This window comes from Octopus bimaculoides, chromosome 4 (genome assembly GCF_046866305.1).
Source record: "Octopus bimaculoides isolate indiv1 chromosome 4, ASM4686630v1, whole genome shotgun sequence".
NCBI classification, from domain to species: Eukaryota; Metazoa; Mollusca; class Cephalopoda; order Octopoda; family Octopodidae; genus Octopus; species Octopus bimaculoides.
Genome location: NC_142931.1, coordinates 88,273,833 through 88,298,007, shown reverse-complemented (window position 1 = coordinate 88,298,007; position 24,175 = coordinate 88,273,833). Strand labels below are relative to the sequence as shown.

At 35.4% G+C, this 24,175-nt stretch overlaps 2 protein-coding genes and 1 long non-coding RNA gene across 7 annotated transcripts in view; 1 reads left to right on the top strand and 2 right to left on the bottom strand.

Moving 5' to 3' along the window:
- Window positions 1-5,815, bottom strand: part of LOC106870209 (GPI-specific phospholipase A2-like PGAP3) — a 70,945-nt gene extending 65,130 nt beyond the window's left edge. The window contains exon 1 of the mRNA XM_014916212.3: window positions 5,553-5,815. The gene's annotated coding sequence lies outside the window, so the exon portion shown is untranslated. The remainder of the gene's footprint in view (window positions 1-5,552) is intronic.
- The window catches only part of LOC106870211 (uncharacterized), a 28,113-nt gene extending 4,736 nt beyond the window's left edge, over window positions 1-23,377 (top strand). The window contains exons 3-4 of the long non-coding RNA XR_016241577.1: window positions 14,362-14,429; window positions 20,037-23,377. This is a non-coding gene — a long non-coding RNA (uncharacterized LOC106870211). The remainder of the gene's footprint in view (window positions 1-14,361; window positions 14,430-20,036) is intronic.
- Window positions 9,074-24,175, bottom strand: part of LOC106870207 (cell division control protein 45 homolog) — a 67,523-nt gene continuing 52,421 nt past the window's right edge. For all 5 annotated transcript variants that reach the window (XM_089350939.1, XM_014916209.3, XM_052967208.2 and 2 more), the window contains exons 12-18: window positions 23,384-23,495; window positions 22,150-22,205; window positions 16,425-16,563; window positions 13,864-13,938; window positions 12,579-12,694; window positions 11,090-11,166; window positions 9,074-9,312 (exon numbers count right to left, since the gene is read on the bottom strand). In XM_089350939.1, the coding sequence (XP_089207065.1) occupies window positions 9,248-9,312; window positions 11,090-11,166; window positions 12,579-12,694; window positions 13,864-13,938; window positions 16,425-16,563; window positions 22,150-22,205; window positions 23,384-23,495 (640 nt within the window). In that variant the 3' untranslated portion in view covers window positions 9,074-9,247. The remainder of the gene's footprint in view (window positions 9,313-11,089; window positions 11,167-12,578; window positions 12,695-13,863; window positions 13,939-16,424; window positions 16,564-22,149; window positions 22,206-23,383; window positions 23,496-24,175) is intronic.

Below are 24,175 nucleotides of genomic sequence, written 5' to 3'. Positions count from 1 at the left end.
GGTAGACGGAAACTGAAAGAAGCCCGTCGTATATATATATATATATATATATATATATATACACACATACATATATATATATATATATATTTATATATATATGTATGTGTGTGTATATGTTTGTATGTCTGTGTTTGTCCCCCCAACAACATCGCTTGACAACCGATGCTGGTGTGTTTAGGTCCCGTAACTTAGCAGTTCGGCAAAAGAGACCGATAGAATAAGTACTAGGCTTCCAAAGAATAAGTCCTGGTATCGATTTGCTCGACTAAAGGTGGTGCTCCAGCATGGCCGCAGTCAAATGACTAAAACAAGTAAAAGAGTATATATATATACTAGCTTATCATAAATATGAGGGTAATAAATTAAAATAATTAATTACCAGTGGTTAGCATGCATAAATAAAAGGACATAACATATTTTTAAAAATATAAGAGTGTATAAAATATTTTTATACATAAAGAGGAGACCACGGACAGGAGTCCTTACATGCTAAAAAGGCCAGTTAAAACCCAAACCATTCTCTTTTTCATGGTTTGGGTTTTAACTGGCTTTTTTAGCATGTAAGCAGTGTTGGCTAGAGCCTTGTCACCCGTATTACAAACCAGGTGATACACGAAGGAGTCATACCCAATGACTGGTGTAGCAGCACCATAGTAAACTGCTACAAAGGTAAAGGTGACGCTTTAGACACTAATAATTACAGAGGCATCAAGCTGTTAGATCAGGTTATGAAAGTTACGGAGAGGGTCATAGCCCAACTAATTAGGGAGCAAATCAATTTAGATGAGATGCAGTTTGGGTTCGTGCCAGGTAAAAGCACCACTGATGCCTTATTTCTAGTAAGACAGCTGCAGGAGAAATACCTAGCCAAGGATAAACCTCTGTACCTGGCTTTCGTTGACATGGAGAAAGCCTTTGACAGGGTCCCCCGATCCCTTATCTGGTGGTCACTGAGGAAACTTGGGATAGAAGAATGGTTAGTGAGAGCTGTGCGAGCCATGTACAGAGATGCTGCCAGTAAGGTGAGGGTTGGAAATGAGTACAGCAATGAATTCCGGATAGCGGTAGGGGTCCACCAAGGTTCCGTCCTCAGCCCCTTCTTATTTATCATAGTCCTCCAGGCAATCACAGAGGAGTTCAAGACAGGTTGCCCCTGGGAACTCCTCTATGCTGATGACCTTGCCCTAATTGCGGAGTCACTATCAGAACTAGAGGAGAAGTTTCAGGTGTGGAAGCAAGGTCTAGTATTGAAGGGCCTTAGAGTCAACCTAGCTAAAACCAAAATCCTAATAAGTAGGAAGGTAGATAAAACACAAACCCCTTCAGGTAGATGGCCCTGCTCAGTATGTAGAAAAGGAGTAGGTAGTAACTCTATAAGATGTACCCGGTGCAAGCTATGGACACATAAGAGGTGCAGCAACATCAAAGGCAGGTTAGCTAGGTAGTTAGTTTTTGTATGTGGCAGATGTTCAGGTGCAATAAACACTGTAAACAAACAGGAAACAACTTCTATCTCATTCCAGGGAGAAAAACTAGAGGTAGTTGATAGCTTCCGCTATCTGGGTGACCAAGTTAGTAGTGGGGTTGGGTGCGTTGAAAGTGTAACTGCTAGAATAAGAATAGCCTGGGCAAAGTTTAGAGAGCTCTTACCCCTGCTGGCGACAAAGGGGCTCTCACTCAGAGTAAAAGGCAGACTGTATGACGCATGTGTACGAACAGCCATGCTACATGGCAGTGAAACATGGGCTGTAACTGCTGAGGACATACATAAGCTCGCAAGGAATGAAGCCAGTATGCTCCGTTGGATGTGTAATGTCAATGTGAATACCCGTCAGAGTGTAAGTATCTTGAGAGAAAAGCTGAACATAAGAAGCATCAGTTGTGGTGTGCAAGAGAGACGATTGCGCTGGTATGGACATGTGGTGAGAATGGATGAGGATAGCTGCGTGAAGAAGTGCCACACCCTAACAGTTGAGGGAACCCGTGGAAGAGGTAGGCCCAGGAAGACCTGGGCTGAGGTGGTGAGGCAAGACCTTCATACATTGGGCCTCACCGAGTCGATGACTACTGACAGAGACCTTTGGAAATGTGCTGTGCTTGAGAAGACCCGGCAAGCCAAGTAAGATCGTTGCCAGTGCCTCTGGACTGGCTCTTGTGCGAGTGGCACATAAGATGCACCATTTTGAGCGTGGCCGTTGCCAGTACCACCTGACTGGCTTCCGTAAGATTTTCGAGCGAGATCGTTGCCAGTGCCCCTGGACTGGCTTGTGAGGGTGGCACATAAAAGACACCATTTCGAGCGTGACCGTTGCCAGTATCGCCTGACTGGCCTTCGTGCAGGTGACACGTAAAAGCACCTACTACACTCTCTGAGTGGTTGGCGTTAGGAAGGGCATCCAGCTGTAGAAACTCTGCCAAATTTAGATTGGAGCCTGGTGTTGCCATCCGGTTTCACCAGTCCTCAGTCAAGTCGTCCAACCCATGCTAGCATGGAAAGCGGACGTTAAACGATGATGATGATATATATATATATATACATACATACATACATACATAATAGCAATGCACCCCGGCATTGCTAGGGTGTTACGCCCTACAAGCACATTGTATTTGCTTCTTTTTTATGGGCAGAATCGGCACAGCTAATATATAGTTAATTCAATAATGGAAGTTATTTTTTATTTAATAGTGTAGGGTGAGGGTACAGTTTGCAAGGGTTTGCATGAAAGTGCTTTCTGTTATTAAGAATGATCAGAATTTATGTATTGTTTCATCGTATAAAAGGGGGTTTATATGATTTTGTCCAGAAATTACGTTTTCAAAATTTAAATTTCCCTCTATCCCCAACACAATTCCTTAACTTGTAACTTTTTCAGTTTTTTTTTTTTTTTTGTTATCTACATACAGAGATTACAAATCTGGGAAATATATATATATTTTTAAAGTTTAATTTTTGTTAAAGAAACACTCTTGCTCACCCATCACCTACCAGCTTTCAAAAACTAAAATCTCCCAATCTTTTACTTTTGTCTGATGTTTCCCATATGCATAGAATTTTACTGAAATAGTAGACTTAAAAAATACCAGACCACCAACAAAAAAATCCAACATGCTAGAAACAACAGGCAAACAACATTATTTCTGAAGAAATTTCCTTGCTTTCCAAAAAGCTAAAAGTGTAACATTGGGAGTATGTAGCTTTTTGAAAGTAGTGAGGTGATGGGTAACATTCTGAGAGATTTGTAGTCTCTGTTTTTTTTTCCATGGATTACCAAGAATAAAAATTTGAAAAAGTAAAAGATGAATTTGGTGTGGAGAGAGAGAAAATTAAAATATTGAGAATGTGTTTTGTGGGTGAAATCCTAATCTCCTGCATTGCAAACATGGGAATCGAAAGAAATTTAGGAAAAAAAAGTAAGGGATGGGGGCAGAAATGTCACCTCTGACATGCTAACAAGAAGAGATAAAGGATAGGATTTCTGGGAAAACTTCCTTCTAAGTTTATCTCGAAGATCAGGTTTTTAAATACGCTCATCACAAACACACATTACACGATAGAAAAAGATCATTTCAATTGGGTTTGAGCTGTAAATTTGCTTGTGCACACTGCAAGAAAAAACATAATTCGCACAGAAGTTTTACCTAGTGTGTGTGTGTGTGTGTGTGTGAAAGGAAGTTATTCTATGGCATTCTTTCATTTGAAGAAGCAAAGTTGTCAACTAGACATAAATGGGATCATATGACTGCTTGTTAATTTCCATAAAATTCTTTTAATTTCTGTATGATTTGAAGAAAGGAGAAATTGAAACAGATGATAAAGTGTAAGATGTACATGCATATGAAATGGACGTGTGTGTGTAAAAAAGAGAGAGTGAGTGAAGGTGTGTATTGTGATGTATGAAATTTTTTGCATGTATGTGCAAGTGGCACTCACGTGCTCTCTCTCACACACACGTTATCTTTCATATACGCGTACATATACACCGTAAGTGTGTATTCTTGACCTTTGCCCATAAATACATATGCATACATCTTTTTTGTGCATGAGAGAGAAAGAGAGGGGGGGTATTTCCTCATAACATATAGAAAACTGGATTTCTTTTAATGCAATTTTTTGGGTGGTGGCTCATTTTAATACAATAAGTGTACATTTTCATAAATGTTTGTCTGAGTAGAATTCTATGCATGTGTGAAACATCAGATGAAAGTGATACATTAGAAGCAAATCAAAATATTGTCTAAAAATGACCCCAAAATTGTGTGACCCAACCTAGTTGCCAAGATTATTTTAGTTGTAAGAAAGAATTGTTGAATCAAAAACATAGTTTATTTGGTAGATAGATAATAAGCAGCTTTCTTTATTATGATACAAATGTGACTAATTTGGAGAAACATTACTTTCATTATTCACACTTCATCACTCTTGTAATGCAACACTTTGTAATTTTGGCTCAAATTGAAAGTGTGAAACTATTTTCATTTTGTAATGGTCATTGTAGAGAAGTGTATTTGAAATAACTATAGCTGGTTATTGAGGTAATGTAGAAAATATGTAAATGAAAATGAAGTTTATTTGACATGTGTAATTGATTTGATTGTTCTGGAAGGCGATGTGCTAGCAGAATCATTAGCATGCCAATATTTCATCTGTCTTTATGTTCAGAGTTCAAATGCCACTGGGGTCAACTTTGCCTTTCATCCTTTCGGGTTCGATAAATCAAGTATCAGTGAGACACTGGGGTCGATGTAATCAACTGGTCCCCTCCCCCGAAATTTCAGACCTTGTGCCTTTAGTAGAAAGGATTTGATTGTTCTGGTCTTAATATCAGTTCGTAAGAATAGAAGTCATTTGGCAACACCCTTTAGTTTGTAATTGGCTTTCCTGTAGCAGGCTCAATCCAAGAATATTGAAATAATACCCATCTTGTCCATTCAACAGAATAAGATTATACTGGAGAGCATTATAAGAGGGATGGATCTGTGAAATATGTTTAAGAATGAGAATATCATGATTTTCAATGGGATCACCGACCATAAGGATGGCTACTTCATTAAATGTGGGCTCATTAAAACAGCGTAAAATGTTCTTTACTATAGATGTAACACAGAAGCACACACACTCATAAAATTGATAATATTGAAAACAACAAAATGTACACACATGAAGTTCAAGCGAAATGAAATGTAGTCAATATAGGTGCAAAGCATACTTTCTGTGGCATAGTTATGCTATTAAAAAATGGAAAGTCACCAATTTAGCAAAAGTTAGTATGCGTCACCAATGTAAGAAAGTACAGAAAGTCAACATTTATTTGGAACATGTACTAAACGTTATAAAATTCACAATTGAATATCACGGTGAAGAAAGTGAAAGTTCAAGAAAATTCAGAAGGCATAATTCAATTTTTCATACAAAAATAATTTTTTGAAACAAATGCTGATCAAAGTGAATAAAAAGGAAGATGCTGTTTTTGAACTGTGTAACACTATAGGCTGTAGAATAAATACTGAGTAACGCAGTAAAAAGGGTGTGCAATGTTGATACTCACAGTGATGAAGAATACAAGGAGTGTTAAAAAAACATTATTTTGAAACTGGTTAGAAGGAGTAGAATAACATTTCTGTAATTATATTGAAAGAACCACTGAGGCTTTCTACTTTGCTAAGTTTCCGAATTTGTTAAAATAACCAGCATAATATTTTTTTTCCAGATATATTTTTGAGTATTGTGAATGGTGTTAAATCAGCCAAATCTTCATGTTGGTAGTACTTGAAAGTGAACGCTGTTGTTTGTCTGAAAATGAGGCCACAAGTAAACTTTCAATATCGGCGTGTTTCACTGTTGGGGGTGGGGAGTTACATGCATAAAGTAAGACACACACACACATACACATATACATTAACGCACACCTGAAGTCTGTGTTTAGATGTGTGTCAGTCATCACAAAAATGTGTGTATACTGACAGACACATACACCGTAACACACATAAACTTGTCAGTCATCGGCCTAATGTAGGTAACAAACATGTGAACACACTCATATAGAAAATGTGACATCATCGTCATTGTGGTGGTGATGTAAAATGTTGTTTATGATAGGTGACTAAAAGAAAAATGATAATATTAAATTTCTGTAATGCAAATATGTAAATGAAAATATAGTTTAGTTGTTAGGTAAAAGTTTACTGAATCTTTTGATACCCCTTACATCAAAATTGGCAACTTGGTTTTGGAATGCATAAGGAACATACGCACACACACACATACAAACAATCTTTTATAGTTATAGATATATATATACATACGTATATATATATATATATATACATATATATAAATATACATATATATATATCATCATCATCATCGTTTAACGTCCGCTTTCCATGCTAGCATGGGTTGGACGATTTGACTGAGGACTGGTGCAACCGGATAGCTACACCAGGCTCCAATCTAATTTGGCAGAGTTTCTACAGCTGGATGCCCTTCCTAACGCCAACCACTCAGAGAGTGTAGTGGGTGCTTTTACGTGTCACCCGCACGAAAACGGCCACGCTCGAAATGGTGTCTTTTATGTGCCACCCGCACAAGAGCCAGTCCAAAGGCACTGGCAACGATCTCGCTCTAAAACCCTTCAAGGCCAGTCAGGCGGTACTGGGAACGGTCACGCTCAGGATGGTACATCTTATGTGCCACCCGCACAAGAGCCAGTCATTGCTACACCAGTCATTGGGTATGACTCACTGAAATTTGATCTGATTTCCCTATATGTTTAGATAGATAGATGCATACATACACACACACACACACATGTATATATATAACTGAGAATGTGTGTCTGTGTCCTATATATGGTTATATATATATAAATAAATATATGGTTTTATATATATATAAATATACATATATATGGTTATATATATAAAAATATGGTTATATATATATATCCCCAAGCCACCCTTTAGCGGTCCCTGGCAGCACACGGTGCGCCTCACAAGTGGCTTTCCCCCTCTCCACAAAAAGTGGAAGAGGAGTCGTTCCAGCTTGTTTAGCCAAAAATCGAGGCAAGGCACAACGGACAGGTGTTGTTGTGACAAGGTCCTATATATCCGGCCCTGGTTTGCTGCTTTACTTCAGATACCATCTGAAGAGCAAGATAGGGCTGGAAAAGAGGACCCTGTCAGAATCATTTTGAATGCTAGGATGTTTGACAATCATTCCTACTGAGTATGTTTGACATATACACGAGCTACAACAGAGTTAATGTCACTGACATCAAGTTATCTTGGATACATTAAAAAAGTATACACACCTCAAAAGTTCATCTTTCTACAAGGCTAATGGTCTCACAGTTTTGAATCATGGATAAGTCCCAAAAGAAACTTATAAACATCCTCAAAGAATTTGGCCTAACAATAACTGTGACCACCAACTTAAACTACTCCAATAGAAAGCATGAAGAAACTGTTTAGATCGATAGAAACTCCAACCACTCCCTAACCATAATTAGAAATCTAGAATTTCCCGTTAGCAGAAACATCTTCAACAGGACAGTACCCCATTATAACAGGGCACCAACAAGGGGTGGTTTCACTTGTTAATGTATATGGAGAAACTCAAGACCCACCCACAAACCTGAAGAGAGAACTAGAAAAGTAATCTGGTTTAATCCTCCATGCAATATAGATGTTATGCCTAACGTAAATAAAAGCATCTTGACCATAATTAGAGAGTATTTCCCAGAAAGTCTTAGTTATAGGCTCTTTAATTTCCCTAAGGACAAGGTTAGCTACTTATGCTTAGATAATATGACTTCCAGCATTGCATGCTACATCAGAAACATGCACCTACCCATACCTGTAACTGTTGAAATTCCACAAACTGTCCATTGGAAGGATCCTTTTTTTTTTCAAAGACTGTGATCTATAGAGCTCTCTTTATACCATCCAATGACACCATAAGACATTACACAAGCATAACAGCTAATGATTTTAAGGGAAGGTTTATGCAGCACAAGTATTCTTTCAAGTGAAGAGTCAAAGAAAAACTTCTGCTTAATCTAGAGACTCTAGGAGCAAGAAAATGACTTTCCTAACACTACATAAAGATTTTTGGTAGCTCCCTCAACTCACCTGAAGTTCATAATTTTCAACACTGCCTCAGAAACTGCATACATTGCAACAGACTGAATGATCCATCAACTGAATAAATGATCAATTCAACTGTTGTCACTAATGATACACCCTCAATTATTCTCTCTATCATTGCCTTTTTATAGTGTTTTGTGATCTGGTTAGACCAAAGCATACTGTTCTACTCCACTAGGCTTCTTTTATTTTGCATTTTAAAATAGTAAAGTGAAATGGAGATGCCCTTTGAATGAGCATTTCTGCAATAAGAAATTTACCGAAGCATTAACTTACTTGACAGATATTTTTTCTCATGTAAATCAGCTCAAAATTCAAATGCAAGGAATGAGTTACTATTATTGATGCACAAGATAATGTGTGTAACTTTTGGATCAATTGAATCAATTATGAATTTCAGGATTGAAACATGAACAAAAGTTGTAACAATATTTCTAAACTTGACACTGAAATCTGTCAGCATCTGGTTGCTTTAAAAACCAACATCAATGATTATTTTGATACGTTCAATAATGTCACTGCTCAGATAATCCATCCCTTCAAAACCAGATTGGAAGACATGATGATAACTTGTGAAAAGATGAAATAATTGATCTTCAATCTTCAATTCTTTCTAACAAATTTATTTCTTGCAATGGAAACTTTTGTTGTTGATTAAGAAAAAGATTTCCTTTGATGACAATGCAAGCTACTGAAATTATTGTACCGTTTGCAAATCTTCGTATGTGGGAGAGTTTTTAATATTTGTAGCCATCAAAATGAATCAAAGACATCAATTAGTTTGCAACGACAACATGAGGCTTCCTCTTTATCAACTGTTTTATTACAATAGAAGTATAAACTCAAGTTACTGAATAAAACAGTAGGAGTAAATAAGCAGTAAAGAAAAAAGTGGGTAGGAAGTAAATGGAACAAAAACAAGTTGGAAATTCTTGCATCAAGATAAAGTTTATTTTTTCATATGTCATACAAATGCTGAGTCATAAAAACAATGATGTGAATAATGATAAAGGATTAAAATATGTTTTGTACAACTTTCAGGATCAACAGATAACATCATACTATCATCATGGATGTAATGTTCAATTTCCTCTTTTTACTGCAATATATTGATCAGAGCATCAAAAAACTTCTCTTTGTCATCAGTGTTTATTAGTAAAACTGAAAAGAAAGTATTTTTTTAAAAAATATGAACTCAAGAACATAAAAAAAAAACAGCGAAACAAGTTTAAAACAAATAACTACATAAGAAAGTGAAGAGGAATACCAAGCGCTGTATCAATACTGAGATAAAGTTTTTCTTTTTTCCCTATATACTAATATAAGCACTATGGTGTGAATAAAGATACAGGACTTATAAACAACTCTACAGTGCTTTATTGTAATAGAGAAAGCCTTTGACAGACCCTTTTTTTTTGGTATCACTCAGAATGTTTCTACAATACAATCATACTGCAAGCAGGTGTTATGATAAACACACCATGCTCCACATTTTGGGTGGTATTATGGCATTCAAGTCACCAGTCGTTTTTGATGTCCTGCCTTCCCTATATATATTGTTATGATGACCTAAGATAAAAAGTTTCCTAGCTGAGGTTCATCACTCAATGGCATAAGAACCTGAGACAGCTGACTTATCAGTTGTCATATAATTGCACAAATGGAATTTTGAGAGGCCCATTCAAGACTATGGACATCAAGTTGTATTAAGTAAAACTAAAAATGCAGTAAGTAACAGCAAACCATGGACTTCCCAGCCCACCATCAGAGAATGCTTCTGTTACTTTAGAAACCTGTAAAAGTCTACAATATTTATTGAGAAAATGTCTAGAATAATTCAATCATCAATGTCAATCATCATCATCGTTTAACATCCACTTTCCATGCTAGCATGGGTTGGACAGTTTGACTGAGGACTGGTGAGCCAGAGGCTGCACCAGGCTCAAATTGATCTGGCATTGACTAAAAACTTTACTTTACACACCACTTCCTACTAACATATAAAACACATGTTCTTTTGTTTATTACAAGTACTCACAAGGCTTTTGTTGGCCCAGTGCTATTGTAGACAAACACTTGCCCTAAGTGCTACACAGAAGGACTGATCCCAAAACCGTATGATTAGGGAGCAAACTTCTTTACCACATGGTTATCCTTTTCATTTTAATATCTACTTTTCCATGCCTGGTAACAGTGAACTGAGTTTATTGAGGCAAATTTTCTACAGCCAGATGCTTTTGCTATCACCAATCCTCAAGCAAAGTAATATTTCTCTATGGCCAGATATGCTTTCACAGAATATTGGAAAAGCGACACAGCTTGTATGACTGCAACACAAGGAGACACAAACACACACAGTAGGCTTCTTTCACTTTCCATCAACCAAATTCATTCACAAGACCTTGATTGGCCTGGAACTAAAACAGATGACACTTGACAAAAGGTTCCATGCACTAGGACTGAACCAAATGTGGTTGGGAAGCAAACTTCTTAAACACAGAGTTATATCAATATGTACATATATTACATAATATATATTAAGAAATTCTGGAATGTGTATGTATGGGTGGATAGGTAGGCACATAGGTAAGTATATAGATTTCTTAATGCCATTACATTTGAAAGATTCATATTATCAATTTAACATTTGAGCTGTTCAAAAATTAGTATGTGTACCTTAATGAAATAAAACAATTCTAAATTAGGCAATATTGTGGTTCTGCAATAAGAATTTACAGAGGTATTTGAATAGCTTTGCTGATAAAGCAGTGACAGATAGTTGACTGTCTAAGTTCAGGACTTGACAAGTTTGACAAATAAAAGGCAAATTATAGAAAGGTCAAAAATAGAAATCCATGGTGGTGGGTTTTAATATATTCCTTAGATTCAAAACTATTCAAACATTCCTCCACTCAGTCATTAGCAGAAAATAACTTACTGAAGTCGTCAAAATGGTTGTGTAATATCCGAGAATTCGTAGCCAAAGCTGCTTGTTCAAATGCCTTTCCAAAAAAACTGAAATGAGAAAGAAACCATCTTCAAAATACTATTTTATGTCTTACTTGTTCTACTTTTATTCCTCTGACGCTCAAGATAAAAATAAGTCTGGCCTGAAATTTATTTTCAGTTTCTAGCGTTTTTAACCACAGAAATTGTTACACCAGCACACCAGTACTAATCAAACATTTTTATATACACACACAACCACATATAATGATAACAAATATTATCAAAAGGAAGGAAGGTAGGTAGGTAAGTAAAGAAGATCACATTCAGTTAGTTTTGATGAATACAAATTCACATACAATTAGGACACTGTAGAACCTAATTTCATTAATAAAAAAGCAGTACATATTTTAACTAAGAACTTAATTAGTAAAACCTTACTGATTTTAGTCTAATATAAATAGAAGATTATTATGATAAATACAATATTAACTCAGAATTTAATTAGTTAACCTATAAATATAACTTTGCTTCTAAGTTTAGAATTTCTTTTCTAATTGTTTGACAGATTCAGCTCTGAGAACTAGGTCATCAATATACAGAAGTTCCCATAGCTTGTCTTAATCCTTTAGCATTTAAACTTGTCATACCAGGCCCAAACATTCTACCTGTTTTATGTTGAACTTAGCTAGATCTGACCTCTCACACCTACCCTACAATGTCATTCTAAAAAAACCCACATCATCAACATCTCAAAGCAACAATGATAATACGATTAATTCAGAACAATGTGAATAAATGAGCTTTACTTTTGACAGAGTAATGCAAATGCTAAAGGGGTAAGCTCCTCTGTTATGGTAAGGAGAACACTTTTTAATTATAGAGCTGTGTAATCATAGATAACCTGGTTATTTCCATTGATTAACATGCTAAAGTGAGGAATTAGAAATCACATCACATCAGGTAATAAAGACCCCCTTCGGTCATGAATAACCATGGGATTGTACCTAGAAAGTTACCCTCTGAGGCACAAGTCCGGGCAAGGTTATTTTGTGGAAGACCAGCAGTCGCTCTGCATACCAGCCTCCCCTCTCCATGCCACTGATGTTATCCAAGGGAAAGATAAAGGCTAGTACAGCTTGGCACCAGTGACATCACAACATATTTCTACAGCTGAGTGAACTGGAGCTATGTGGAATAAAGTTGTCTAGCTCAAGAACACAACAGAGCCCGGTCTGAGAATCGAACTCACTACCTCACGATTGTGAGCCCGACACTCTGAGCCATGAGCCTTCAGGTAATAATTAATTGGTTTTTTTTTTATATTTCATACATAACATTAGAAATTAAAAGAAACTATAACAAATGCCTTTAAGTAAAATTTGCTACAACAAATTTTTGATTGCAAGAGAAAAGAATGAAAAGCTGACTTAGCTGTGTTAAAAACAAACATTACATGAAAAAGAAATTAGGTTTCTTACTTTCTTTGATCATCTAAATTCAAAGGTGGGATTCCAATAACTATAGAAATATGTTGCTCAATGTTGTATGGTGCACACAATATCATCGGAAGATATCGAGCTTTTTTACTGGGTCTCTGAAAGATTATAAAAAATTTTTAAAAATAGAAAAACAATCTTTTTATCAAATAAAAAGAGACAATCATACATTTTACATCACGCACATATATATTAGGGTCATAAGTGATAAGTGAAAAGATGCTTAATCTTTTTGATACCAACCAACCTAAAACTACCTTTGGTTCCATGCTAATGAGCTTCTCATTTTAAAGTGGTCATATTTAGATTATCTATCATAATTTTATGCAAGAACCTGTTTACAAACATTTTTTTCTTCTTGACCTGTATTTTTCCAGGCTTAATTGTTGCTTGTCCTGTGCTTTTCCAGGCTCACTACTTAAGAATATTCTAGGATTCTACACCTGTATCTTCCATTCTAGTATATAATATAGCAAAATAAATTCCAACTATATTTTGACTTTGCCTGTTGTACCCAAATATGGTAATTTCTAAACTTTGATAATGTAATAAAATATAGTAATTTCTTAGCCTCCTTAGTGCACTTCCAGTTTATGAAAATAATTTCAGTCATGCCCTAAATTTGATATTCCAATTAACTGCTGAGAAATATTCTCAGCTTGTAAACAAGTAGCTTTCTATTTTTATGATAAAATAATAAACAAAACTTAAGATGATAATCACATTGTACAAGAATAGAAAGTTCAACTTCCTTTTTACTATTTTATAGGATTACATTCCTTTTGATATTTCTCTTTCTTATGGCATTTTATTGCTTTCTTCCAGGTTTTCAAAATCCCTCCTTTCTTTTTTAATGTATGATAAAACAAACATGAAAAAGAAGCTTCTTACCCATATATCCATAATTTCTATCCATCTTTTCCTGTCTATAATATTTTGAAATGTCTCAGAAAATACAGATCTATTTTCTGTGTTAATACACTTAAAGGAGGCTTACTGAATGTGGATATATGCCTATTATAAAAATAAATTTTTTTATACTCAGATGTCTTTTCTATAGGTAGTCCCTTGACTAGGTAAAATGTGGGAAACAGAAAAACATGAATGCTAACACAAATATATAAAGAAATGAATAATTTGTACATTTAATACATAATATGATTCAAGTTTGTTTCAACAGAGACAAACATTTTTTACCAAATATATATATAAAAAGGAAAAAGTTTTTATCTTTTATTTGAAAAGGAAATAATTTCCAACTACTTACACCAGCTTCATAAGCTTCAAGAACAAATCTAGCTAACCGTTGCAAACATTGGGGTTTGTATACATCAGATGAACCCTAAAAGAGAAATTTCAAGATTATACTGTATCATTTGAGTAAGATTTAGTTGTTGTTTCTTGCAAGTTAAATGAGCACATAACCTCACTCTCATGGCATGTTGAGATGTGAAGTACCTCCTTCATCTATATTAATGTTGTTGATAGTTACTGCCCTTTAGTGTAAGTTTTGCAACATTAAACCATTGTTGAGCTCATCCTCTTATGTGCTAAAGAAATAATAAAATCGCTTTTGTAACACAGGTTTAAGATGCCTTGTGCACCTGCAGTATATGAACCATCTCTTTCATAACTATTTGTTCTGCAAGAAGCAGGGATTAAATAAGACATTCATCAATGTTTTGTGCACAGTTCATTTGAGTATATACAGTGAATGTAGGTTGATTTCAATGCTAACGAACTATTATTCTTTTACTTGTTTCAGTCATTTAACTGCAGCCATGCTGGAGCACCACCTTTAGTCGAACAAATCGACCCCAGGACGTATTTTTTGTAAGCCTAGTACTTATTCTATTGACCTCTTTTTGCCAAACCAACATACCAACATCAGTTGTCAAGTGAAGGTGGAGAGACAAACATATACATATACACGATGGGCTTCTTTCAGTTTCTGTCTACTAAATCCACTCACAAGGCTTTAGTTGGCCCAGGGCTATAGCAGAAGACACTTGCCCAAGGTATCACACAGTGGGACTGAACCCAGAGCCATGTGGTTGGAACGCAAGCTTCTTACCACACACCTATTGTAAAAGAAAACTTAGAAGCTGCATATGGGTTACCTTCTATAAATATTTGTTTCTCAATTGGTGTATAATTTAAGCAATGCCATATTTGTGCAATATCTAGCATAATTTGATTTTGCAACTGTTGTGTTGGGACTAACAAGACTGGTATCAGCTGTCTCTGATCTGGTTTGTGGCTGTAGTTGTTACTGTTGGTTTTTTATAGAATAACAGAAATCTTAAATGTGTCTACCAACAAAATATCTCCTTTAGAATCTTTATAAGTATTAGGGGTGTTCTTTAAAGATTTCCCTTGACCAACTTCTGGTTATTGCAGGAAACAGAACTTGTACAGGTGTAATCATACACATCTTTACATGTCACATTGTAAATTGCAGCTTTCCACTAGTATTCGTTTATCTTTTACGGCTGCTGAAGTGGACTAAGGTGTTATAATTGAGGCAGTTGAAGGCAAATTAGCAATCAGGTTCTTATACTTGGAAGGTTGTACACCAAAAGAGACTTTTGAGGAGATGAAAGAAGTTTATGGTGACGATGCACCATCATATGATATAGTCAAGCACCAGCATCGCCAGTTCAAATGTGGTTAGACATCGGTGGAAACAGCTCCTATTTCTGAAAGACCACATTTCACCAATGATGACGACACCATCCATAAAGTGGAAGCTGCTATTTTGCAAGATCACTGCATAACTATTCAGCAACTAGCCCAAGAAGTGAAGATAAATGTAGGGTCTGTGGAAAAAAATCATTCATGGCTATTTGCACAAGCGGAAGTTGTCTGCATGATGGATTCCCCGGATGCTCACACCTTTTCCTTTTTGGAAGCAGGAACAAGTCAATTGCTCCCAGGCTCTTTTGGCAATGTGCCAAGAAAACAAGGCAGATTTTTTTGGCAGACTTATTACACAGGATAAAACATGGATCCATCATTATGATCCTGAGACTAAAGTCCAGTCAAAGCAATGGAAACATGGTAGCTAACCAACTCCAAAAAAAATCGTGTCCAATCCTCAGCAGGAAAGGTGATGTGCACAGTTTTTTGAGACCAGTGTGGAGTAGTGATGATGGATTTTCTGGCAAAGGGCACCACAATTAACAGGGTATTTTATGCATCTTTGCTGCAGAAATTGTGGAACGCCATCAAAGCAGAGATGCATGGCATGCTGACCAAAGAAGTCCACCTCCTCCAAGACAAAACCCCACTTCACAATGTGCATGTTGCCCAGATGAAAGCACACTCCTGTGGCTATGAAATCCTTCCTTATCCCCCTTACTCTCCCAACCTTGCACCATCTGACTTCCACCTCTTTCCAACCATGAAGTCTTTTTTGAAGAGGAAGCACATTTCGGATGATGATGAACTTATTTCCAAGGTAAAGTCTCGGCTCTAGACATAACCAACCGACTTCTACAAACAAGGTCTTCCCAGCTGCATAAAGTGATGGGAGAAGTGTGTCGCCATTAGTAGTGGCTATGAAGAGAAGGATTAATAATTATGCCAAGTTTCGCTTATCCCAGTCCTTGGGAAGTGGGTCAGGGGAAATCTTTAAAGAACACTCCTCATACTTAACAGACACACTTCTTTGAGGACAAGTGGTTATTTACAACATTTACAGATGATTCATTCCACCCTCTTCATGTTTGTAGATGAATTTTTTTGTGTATAACTATCAAAAAATAGTAACTACTTTGATCTGAACAAGTAACATTTGTTTTAAAAGAAATAATTTGAAGTACTTACTTCTCGTATAAAAGCATAGAGAAATGGTCCAGCACACATTACTTGACGCATATCAAGTAATGTTTGGACTTGAGAAACTATACGAACAATCTGTTTCTTTGAAAGTTCAATGCCTTTTTCCAAGGAAGAAAGGCAGTCTCTGAAACAAAAACAAAAAAAAAAAACAAGAAGAAAATATAGAAAAAAGGCATAATAAAACATTACTTTGTATGTGTGTGTGTGTGTGTGTGAAAGAGGAGAGAAGAGAAAGAAATAGGAGAGACTGTGAAGAACTTTTTAAAGTCTTCTTGCTGTCTCTCCTGCCAGCTGGTGAACTACCATTGATGCTAACAAGCTGAAATTCTCAGGCACTTGCTCAAGATCCCACTAAGCTTGTCACCCATTTTTTTCCAGTGTCAAGATTAACTTTGAACTTGGAATGCAGACAAAATTTTGCCAATACACCGTTCTGGATTAGTACTTTATTTATGAAACCTGAAAGGTTAAAAGGAAATGTAAACCTCAGCAGAATTTGAACTTAGAGCACAGTGAGCTGGTACAAATACCACAAATTGTTCTGACATTCAAACAACTTTGCCAGTTTACTTACACTGCTATCAATGTCAAGACATATCACGACAAGTTACAATGACATAATTTCTGTCAAATATTTTAAGGTCATCATCATACAAGGCACAATCATGGCTATATCATTAAGAAGTTATCTTTACAACCATGTGCTTCCAGGTTTGTAAAATATAGTAGAAAGACATTTTGCAAATGCCTTTAAGAGTATCATGAAACACCTGGTTGGAGGTCCAACCTTCCAAGTTCTTTTACAGGGCTTAGAAAAGCTGAAGGACCACTGCAATAAGTGTGTGAATCTGAGAGAAGAATATGTTGAATAAAATCATAATTAAGTGATCCTCCTGTATGTTCTTTTACCCAAATTTAGAAACTTTTCAGCACACCCTCATATATGTATATGTGCATATATCAGTGTTTATGTTTGCACTGGTTTAAAAAAATGGTGGTGTTAATGTATTCCTAAACTTAATGGTTCAACAAACAGGATCAATAAAATAAGTACAAAACTAAACACAGCATAGCACATGAAAACAGAAGTTTAAATGAACGTTGTATTTAAAGATAAATAACATTTAGTTGGTATGCTTCAATAATTTTAAAAGTACAAATAATTAATATTTATAGGCATAGGTGTGGCTGTGTGGTAAGAAGTTTGCTTCTCAACCACATGGTTCCACGTTCAGTCCCAGAGTGGCACCATGAGCAAATGTCTTCTACTATAACCTCAGGCCAAACCAAAGCTTTTTTAATTATCACCATTATAGGTATTTATACTTCGGTGAAATTAAGAAATCAACTTGTAAGTAAACGAAACCCTCAAATCCATCACTGTATACACACACACACACACACACACACACACACAGTTGCATATCTATATATGTATTTATGTATGTTTGAAGATAATCAAATAAAATTTTCATAATTATGAGCCATTCACCCAATGAGTATTTCTGCCAAATATGGTGAAAATCTGTTCAGTAATTTTGCAAACACTCAGACAAAGACAAGTGACTACAATACCCTGCTTTCACTTATGCCTGCAGGATAAAAAAAAAAAAAAAATCAAACTTTCACCTAAATAAAAACAACAAAAGCACATGGTTGTAAAGATAACAAAATGAAAATAGATAAGAACAAGGATCAAGTTCTAATTACTTGACAGTACTTCTAATGAAGCCAGCAGACATGGAGAGAGGGGGATCAACTGTTGTTGTGTTTAACTTGAGATAAAGTTACTTCAAAGTAGCTTCAACTTGAAGTAACTTTAGTAACTGCTGCATTACCTTTTATGTTAATTTTAAAAAGAAACCCTTTTGTTGCCCAAGTGCCACAGTTGGCTCTACATCTGCATATTGCATTTTGATAGAAATGGTCATAACATATGTTCATGAATGTATGAGCTGCTGTTATTCAACTTCTACTTTATTGTTGAAGCTATACAGGGTATCATGTTCCTCGAGTTCAGGTCTTTTATTTTTGTGAACTTTGTGGAAAATAATCATTCCATATAGTGTACCTCTAGCAGGAAGTGAGATACGCATAACAGCACTTGATCCCACTCTCTCCATGTCTGCAGGCTCCTTTAGAAGTACTGCCAAGTAATTAGAGTTCACTCCTTGTTCTTATCTATTTTCACATTATTGATGATTTTGTTTTTTATATTTTGATGAAAGTCTGATTTTTTATCAATATTTTTGCTTCTTTTATAGCAATTCTTTCTCTTTTTACTTGTGAAGTTTTTCATCTTTATTATCATTTTAATTTCATTATTGTTTTTGATAGCATTGGTGCAGTAGTAATGGTTTGTTCTACATTGTTGTTTACATTAGTTATGTCTTTCTGAACAACTTTCGTTTCCATTAAAACTTATATTATTGTTCAGTCATATATTATTGAATATTATAGCTCTTTTCCAACTGAGTAACAAATATAATTCTCTAACTGAGGGATCCTACCACATGCAATTAAGCCATTTACTTAGCATTTACAGAAATACAATTGCTATTCAATGAACTACTGTATGTCACAGTGTGCATTATAGTTCTTAGGTAGACAGAGGCATGAAGCCTAGTCATTTAGCTTACCACTTATGTTCCATACGTCAGAATAGTGGAATTACAATAAGCTTCAAAACAGAGTTATCCAACAAATGGTAGGTCAGGTCAAAGTAAATCCACTAAGCCATCATGTGCAATTGAACAGCATTGACTATGAACATATTTTTCTGTTCATTTGTAAAACTAGTTGACAGGATTTTGGTTTTAGCAACACTGACTTTCAGACCAGGCAGTCTCAAAGAGGTCACAAGCTCATCCACCTAATTTGGAGATCAGTGTAAAATGAGCTCAAGAGAGTAGTATCATAAATATGATACAGAAGAGAATATAAGGAACAGCATCCAGTAATCAAAAGAAGTGAGTTGGAAATCAAAAATAACCTAAAGAATTAACAGCAGTCAAACAAAGACAAATAGCTATTATCTGGGACAAAACTGGAAATTGGAAATGTGTTACTGAACTGTGGGATAACCATCATCATCATCATCATTTTAGATCTGTATTTTCTGTACAGATATGAGTTAGATAAGTTTGCACCACCAGTGCCTCTCTCTTGACTTGTGGTCTTTTGCTGTCTCTTCTATGACATCCAGCAGTCTGAAATCACGTCTTCTGTTGTCTTCCTTAGGCTGCTTCCACAAGCTCCTTCCAGTTGGATTGTTTAACACTTTTACATCCAACTATCATTGTTTGTATGCAGCAAATGTCAAAACGAGGGGGTGCTGAAAAGTTTCTGGCTTACGGTAAAAGAAAATGCAGGAGGTTCAGTTAAATATGATTTTATTCAACATATTCCCCTATCAGATTCACACACTTATTGCAGTGGCCCTTCAGTTTTTTTAATCCCTGTAAAAGAACTCGGACGGTTAGTCCCCCAACCAGGCTTTTCATAACACCCTTAAGGCCAGAAACTTTTCAGCACTCCGTCATACAAGTACAACTTTCTTTACAACCAATTCCCCTGATACATATTTTTTTCTCTTAGTTAACCTTTGCTCCATTGTTCATGCATACAACCAACAGAGCATATTTGCCATATTTCATATCAGCCTTACATTTCCTTTGCAACCAATGCCAATATGCCACAACAATGCCATATTACACTTTCTACTTGAGCATCAGAGAATCTGCCTTCTCTCAAAGAAAAAAAAACCCTTTGCTACCAACAGGTAATTATTCTATGAACTTTTTCATCTATCTTTGCTCTGACTATAAATGCTTTCACAACACCCATCTCCACTGTTGATTAAGTCACCAAAGTCACAGAAGCTGTCAATTACTTCTAGCAAGCCGAGAAGGCAGTTAAAAGATTCCATTTCATAGGTGTTCTAACTGCTAACAACTCTTATGCAACTGTTATCTCTTATTCTCTCTCAGACTGCCTGTGATCTTATTGTGTCTTTCATGCACCTAAAGTTTACATTAGGTACATGGTACAAAGTTCCCAGTTACTTCTTTTCTCTTGAAGCAATATTCTGCTCTGTATTTACGAGTTGTATAATCATTAAATTAAGGTTGAATTAACGGTCCTCTATCAATGAAAATGATAGCTCAATTTATTGTTAGGTTAGATCTGCCATAAACTCAATCAGAAATGGACACTGAACTGGTGTTGATCAAACTCCAGCAGAACTAGGACAAAAGGGAAATCAACAGTACTTTCACTATAATCTGCTAAACATTTTGATAGATAGAAGAATGTCTAATGCTGTTGAGTCTAACCCTTCAGCATTTAAACCAGCCAGATCCGGCCCAAATATTCTACCTGTTTTGTGTTCAAACTGGCTAGAACTAGCCTCTCACACCTACCCTACAATGTCATTCCAAAAATATATTATCATGTCACTGAAATCTTTAAGTTACGAGATAATACAGGATTAATTCAAAATGATGTGAATAAATAAACATATTTGATAAAGTAATTTGAATGCTAAAGGGTTAATTACATTCCTTAAAAACACCTAACAGCTACAATACTATTTCTACACTCTAAGCTAGACAGCAAGTTATAGCAGTCTCACTTATGTTACTAGTGTCCTTTTAGAAAGTCATGACCATCACAGAATCCCATTTACTTTAACTTTCCTCAGACAGGTACTGAAGTCTTTGTTTCGGTGCAAGAAATTAACATTTGACACAACAATATACGGCAAAAATTTATCACTAAATTTATAATTAAAAAAAAACACAGTTTTCATGTGCTGGAAAGGTTCTTTTATCTGATTAAATAAAATATCTGAATTATTATTTAATACATAATGAAGGCAGAATCTGTTACAACATACCATAGCATATTTCTGTACTGCAATTCACCATTCATCTCTCTACTATTCCCAATGAGTATCTATCCCTCATCTCCCACTCATATTTACCATCTCCATCACAATTCACCATTCACAACATTCATCTTCTATATACATTTGACCACTTCCACCCCTGTATTTATTCCATCTCTCACCCTCTTGCAACATTACCCACCCTCCATGACTTTTTGTACCCATATTCTCTTCGATTCACCTTCTTGGACATATTACTTGAAGAGTACATTCTAGCACCTGGTCACCATTATATTTACCTCTCTTTTGGGCACCACTCCAACATCCCTCATCTACCCATGTCAATTGCAAGGTGACCATAAATCTCCACAACAGTAAATTTCTTTTTGCTCTTCCCATGATACTTTAATCTTTCAACATCTCACTTAAAGATATTTTATCCTCCTCAGCTGAAGCTTGGCAACTTCACTAGTGCTGGTACCATAATAAAAGTACCCAGTACACTCTTTAAGTTGGTTGGTATTAGAAAGGGCATCCAGCCCAAGAAACCATGCCAAAACTGAGACATTGGAGCAAGATATGAACTTCCAACACACTGGATCCTGTCAAAATGACCAAACCATGCCAGCTCGGAAAGCAGACATAGCAGTAATAACACTGCTGCTGATGACAACAATGAGGTATACCTTCAAAGAGAGTCTATTTACCTGTTGTCTACACTGGAAAAGTTGCTTAAAATCCTCTTATCCTCATTGGAACAATTTAGTTTTTCACTCAACTCTTCAATGACAATGTATCTTTGAAATATAAAATATGACTTACCTTTGTAAAATATCCATAGCATAAAAAAAGCTATCAGCTGTATCATTATTTTCTACCTACAAGAGAACAAAAATTTAAAATCTGTTTTCAAGTCTCAAAGTTAAATTTTTTATAAATTTGAAATGTTGAAAATTTTAGCAACTCATTTGTTTTTACAGATGATAATTTTGAGACCAATAAATCTTGATTTTCATTCATTTTCTATTTTTTTCTTTATATGAAAGTTTATACCAGAAGTTCTGTCATGGATGTCCATATAAAAAGAAAGCTTCAAAAAATAGTAAAAACATTCAGAGTTGTGCTTGTCTGACAAGTGACTTGATCTGAAACAGTATATTGAAACTGAATAAGAGTAATTATTAGGTATTTAACTCTTTAGCATTCAGATTACTCTGTCAAATGTAATGCTTATTTATTCAAATTGTTTTGAATTAATCATGCATTATCTCATAGCTTAGAAATTTTAATAATGCAATTGTTTATTTTTAAAATGAAATTGTAGGGCAGGTGTGAGAGGCTGGATCTGATCAGTTTAAACACAAAATAGGTAGAATATTTGGGTCTGATATGGCCATTTATGCTAAAGGGTTAATAGCACACAAAAAAATTACTTTGTCTATTTCTTCATGGTACAAACTATTATAAAGTACAGGGAAACTTTTTCACATGATAGATTGTACTATTAAGAAATAAACTGAAAGTGAATATTGGGCTTCTGTGTATTTTTAAATGACTTAAATTATATATGTCAAAAATTTCACTTACATTACAAATATTAAGAAAGATAAGGAAAATGATGATATCATATAAAACTTCACTAATGAAGAATGAATTCACAAACATCTCCCTGAAGATAGTGGAAAACCTAACATAAACTTAAAAAGCAACATCATCAGCTCTTAATTCTAGTTTCAATTTTTCACTTTACCTATAAAAAAAATGCATCGGTGACATTGCTCATCATTGGCACATGGAATGTGCAAACACTCATGGACAGCTCCAAAGCAAACTATTTGCAAATCAATAATTAGTAACTAACCTACTATAGTAAGATAGTTGTTATTCAGATCACTTTAGATATACTGTTACAACACATACTGTATCTTATATTATAACTGCAGTGTTAGAATTTTGTACCTAAATTAGATGTTAAATTAATCCTGAAAAGTACAGAAAAATATATGTAAATATGACAACCAACATAAAATACATATTGAATGGCGATATCACTTACTGTATTTTCGAGGACTGTTGAGCAAGCGAAAACAACGTCAGCTGCATTAATTTTTTTATGATAGCCATAATGGGAATTGAATGATGGAATAATGATATCTTCTGGTGCCAATCTAATAAACAGAAACCAATTATTACAATGCAGAATCCATGAAGAAACAAAGATTCAAACTCCACCAGGTCCCCTTTTAAATGTATATTCATTAAAACATAAGCACATTTAGTTAACACGTAATTAAAATCAATAGAATTATCATAAATATTACACAGCAAATAAATAACTTCCCAGTCAACTTAAAGTAAAAAGACTGAAATGAGAGTTGGAGTATTAAAACATAAAATCAGTTATTGATGGAAAATTTCAAGAAGCAGAAATGCTAAATTTTAAAAAAGAACAAAATAGTAAAAAATTTTCTAGAAGGCATGGCTGTGTGGTAAGAAGCTTGCTTCCCAACTACATGGTTCTGGGTACAGTCCCACTGTGTGGCACTATGGGCAAGTGTCTTCTACTATAGCTTCAGGCTGACAAAAGCCATATGAGCAGATTTGATAGACAGAAACTGAAAGAAGCCCATCGTATGTGTGTGTGTGTGTGTATGTCTTTGTATCTGTGTTTGTCCCCCACCACCGCTTGACAACCAGTGTTGGTTTGTTATGTCCCTGTAACTTAGTGGTTCAGCAAAAGAGGACGATAGAATTAAGTACCAAGCTTAAAAATCAAATAAGTACTGGGGTTGATTTGTTTAACTAAAAAAACAATTCTTCAAGGTGGTGCCCCAGCATGGCTACCATC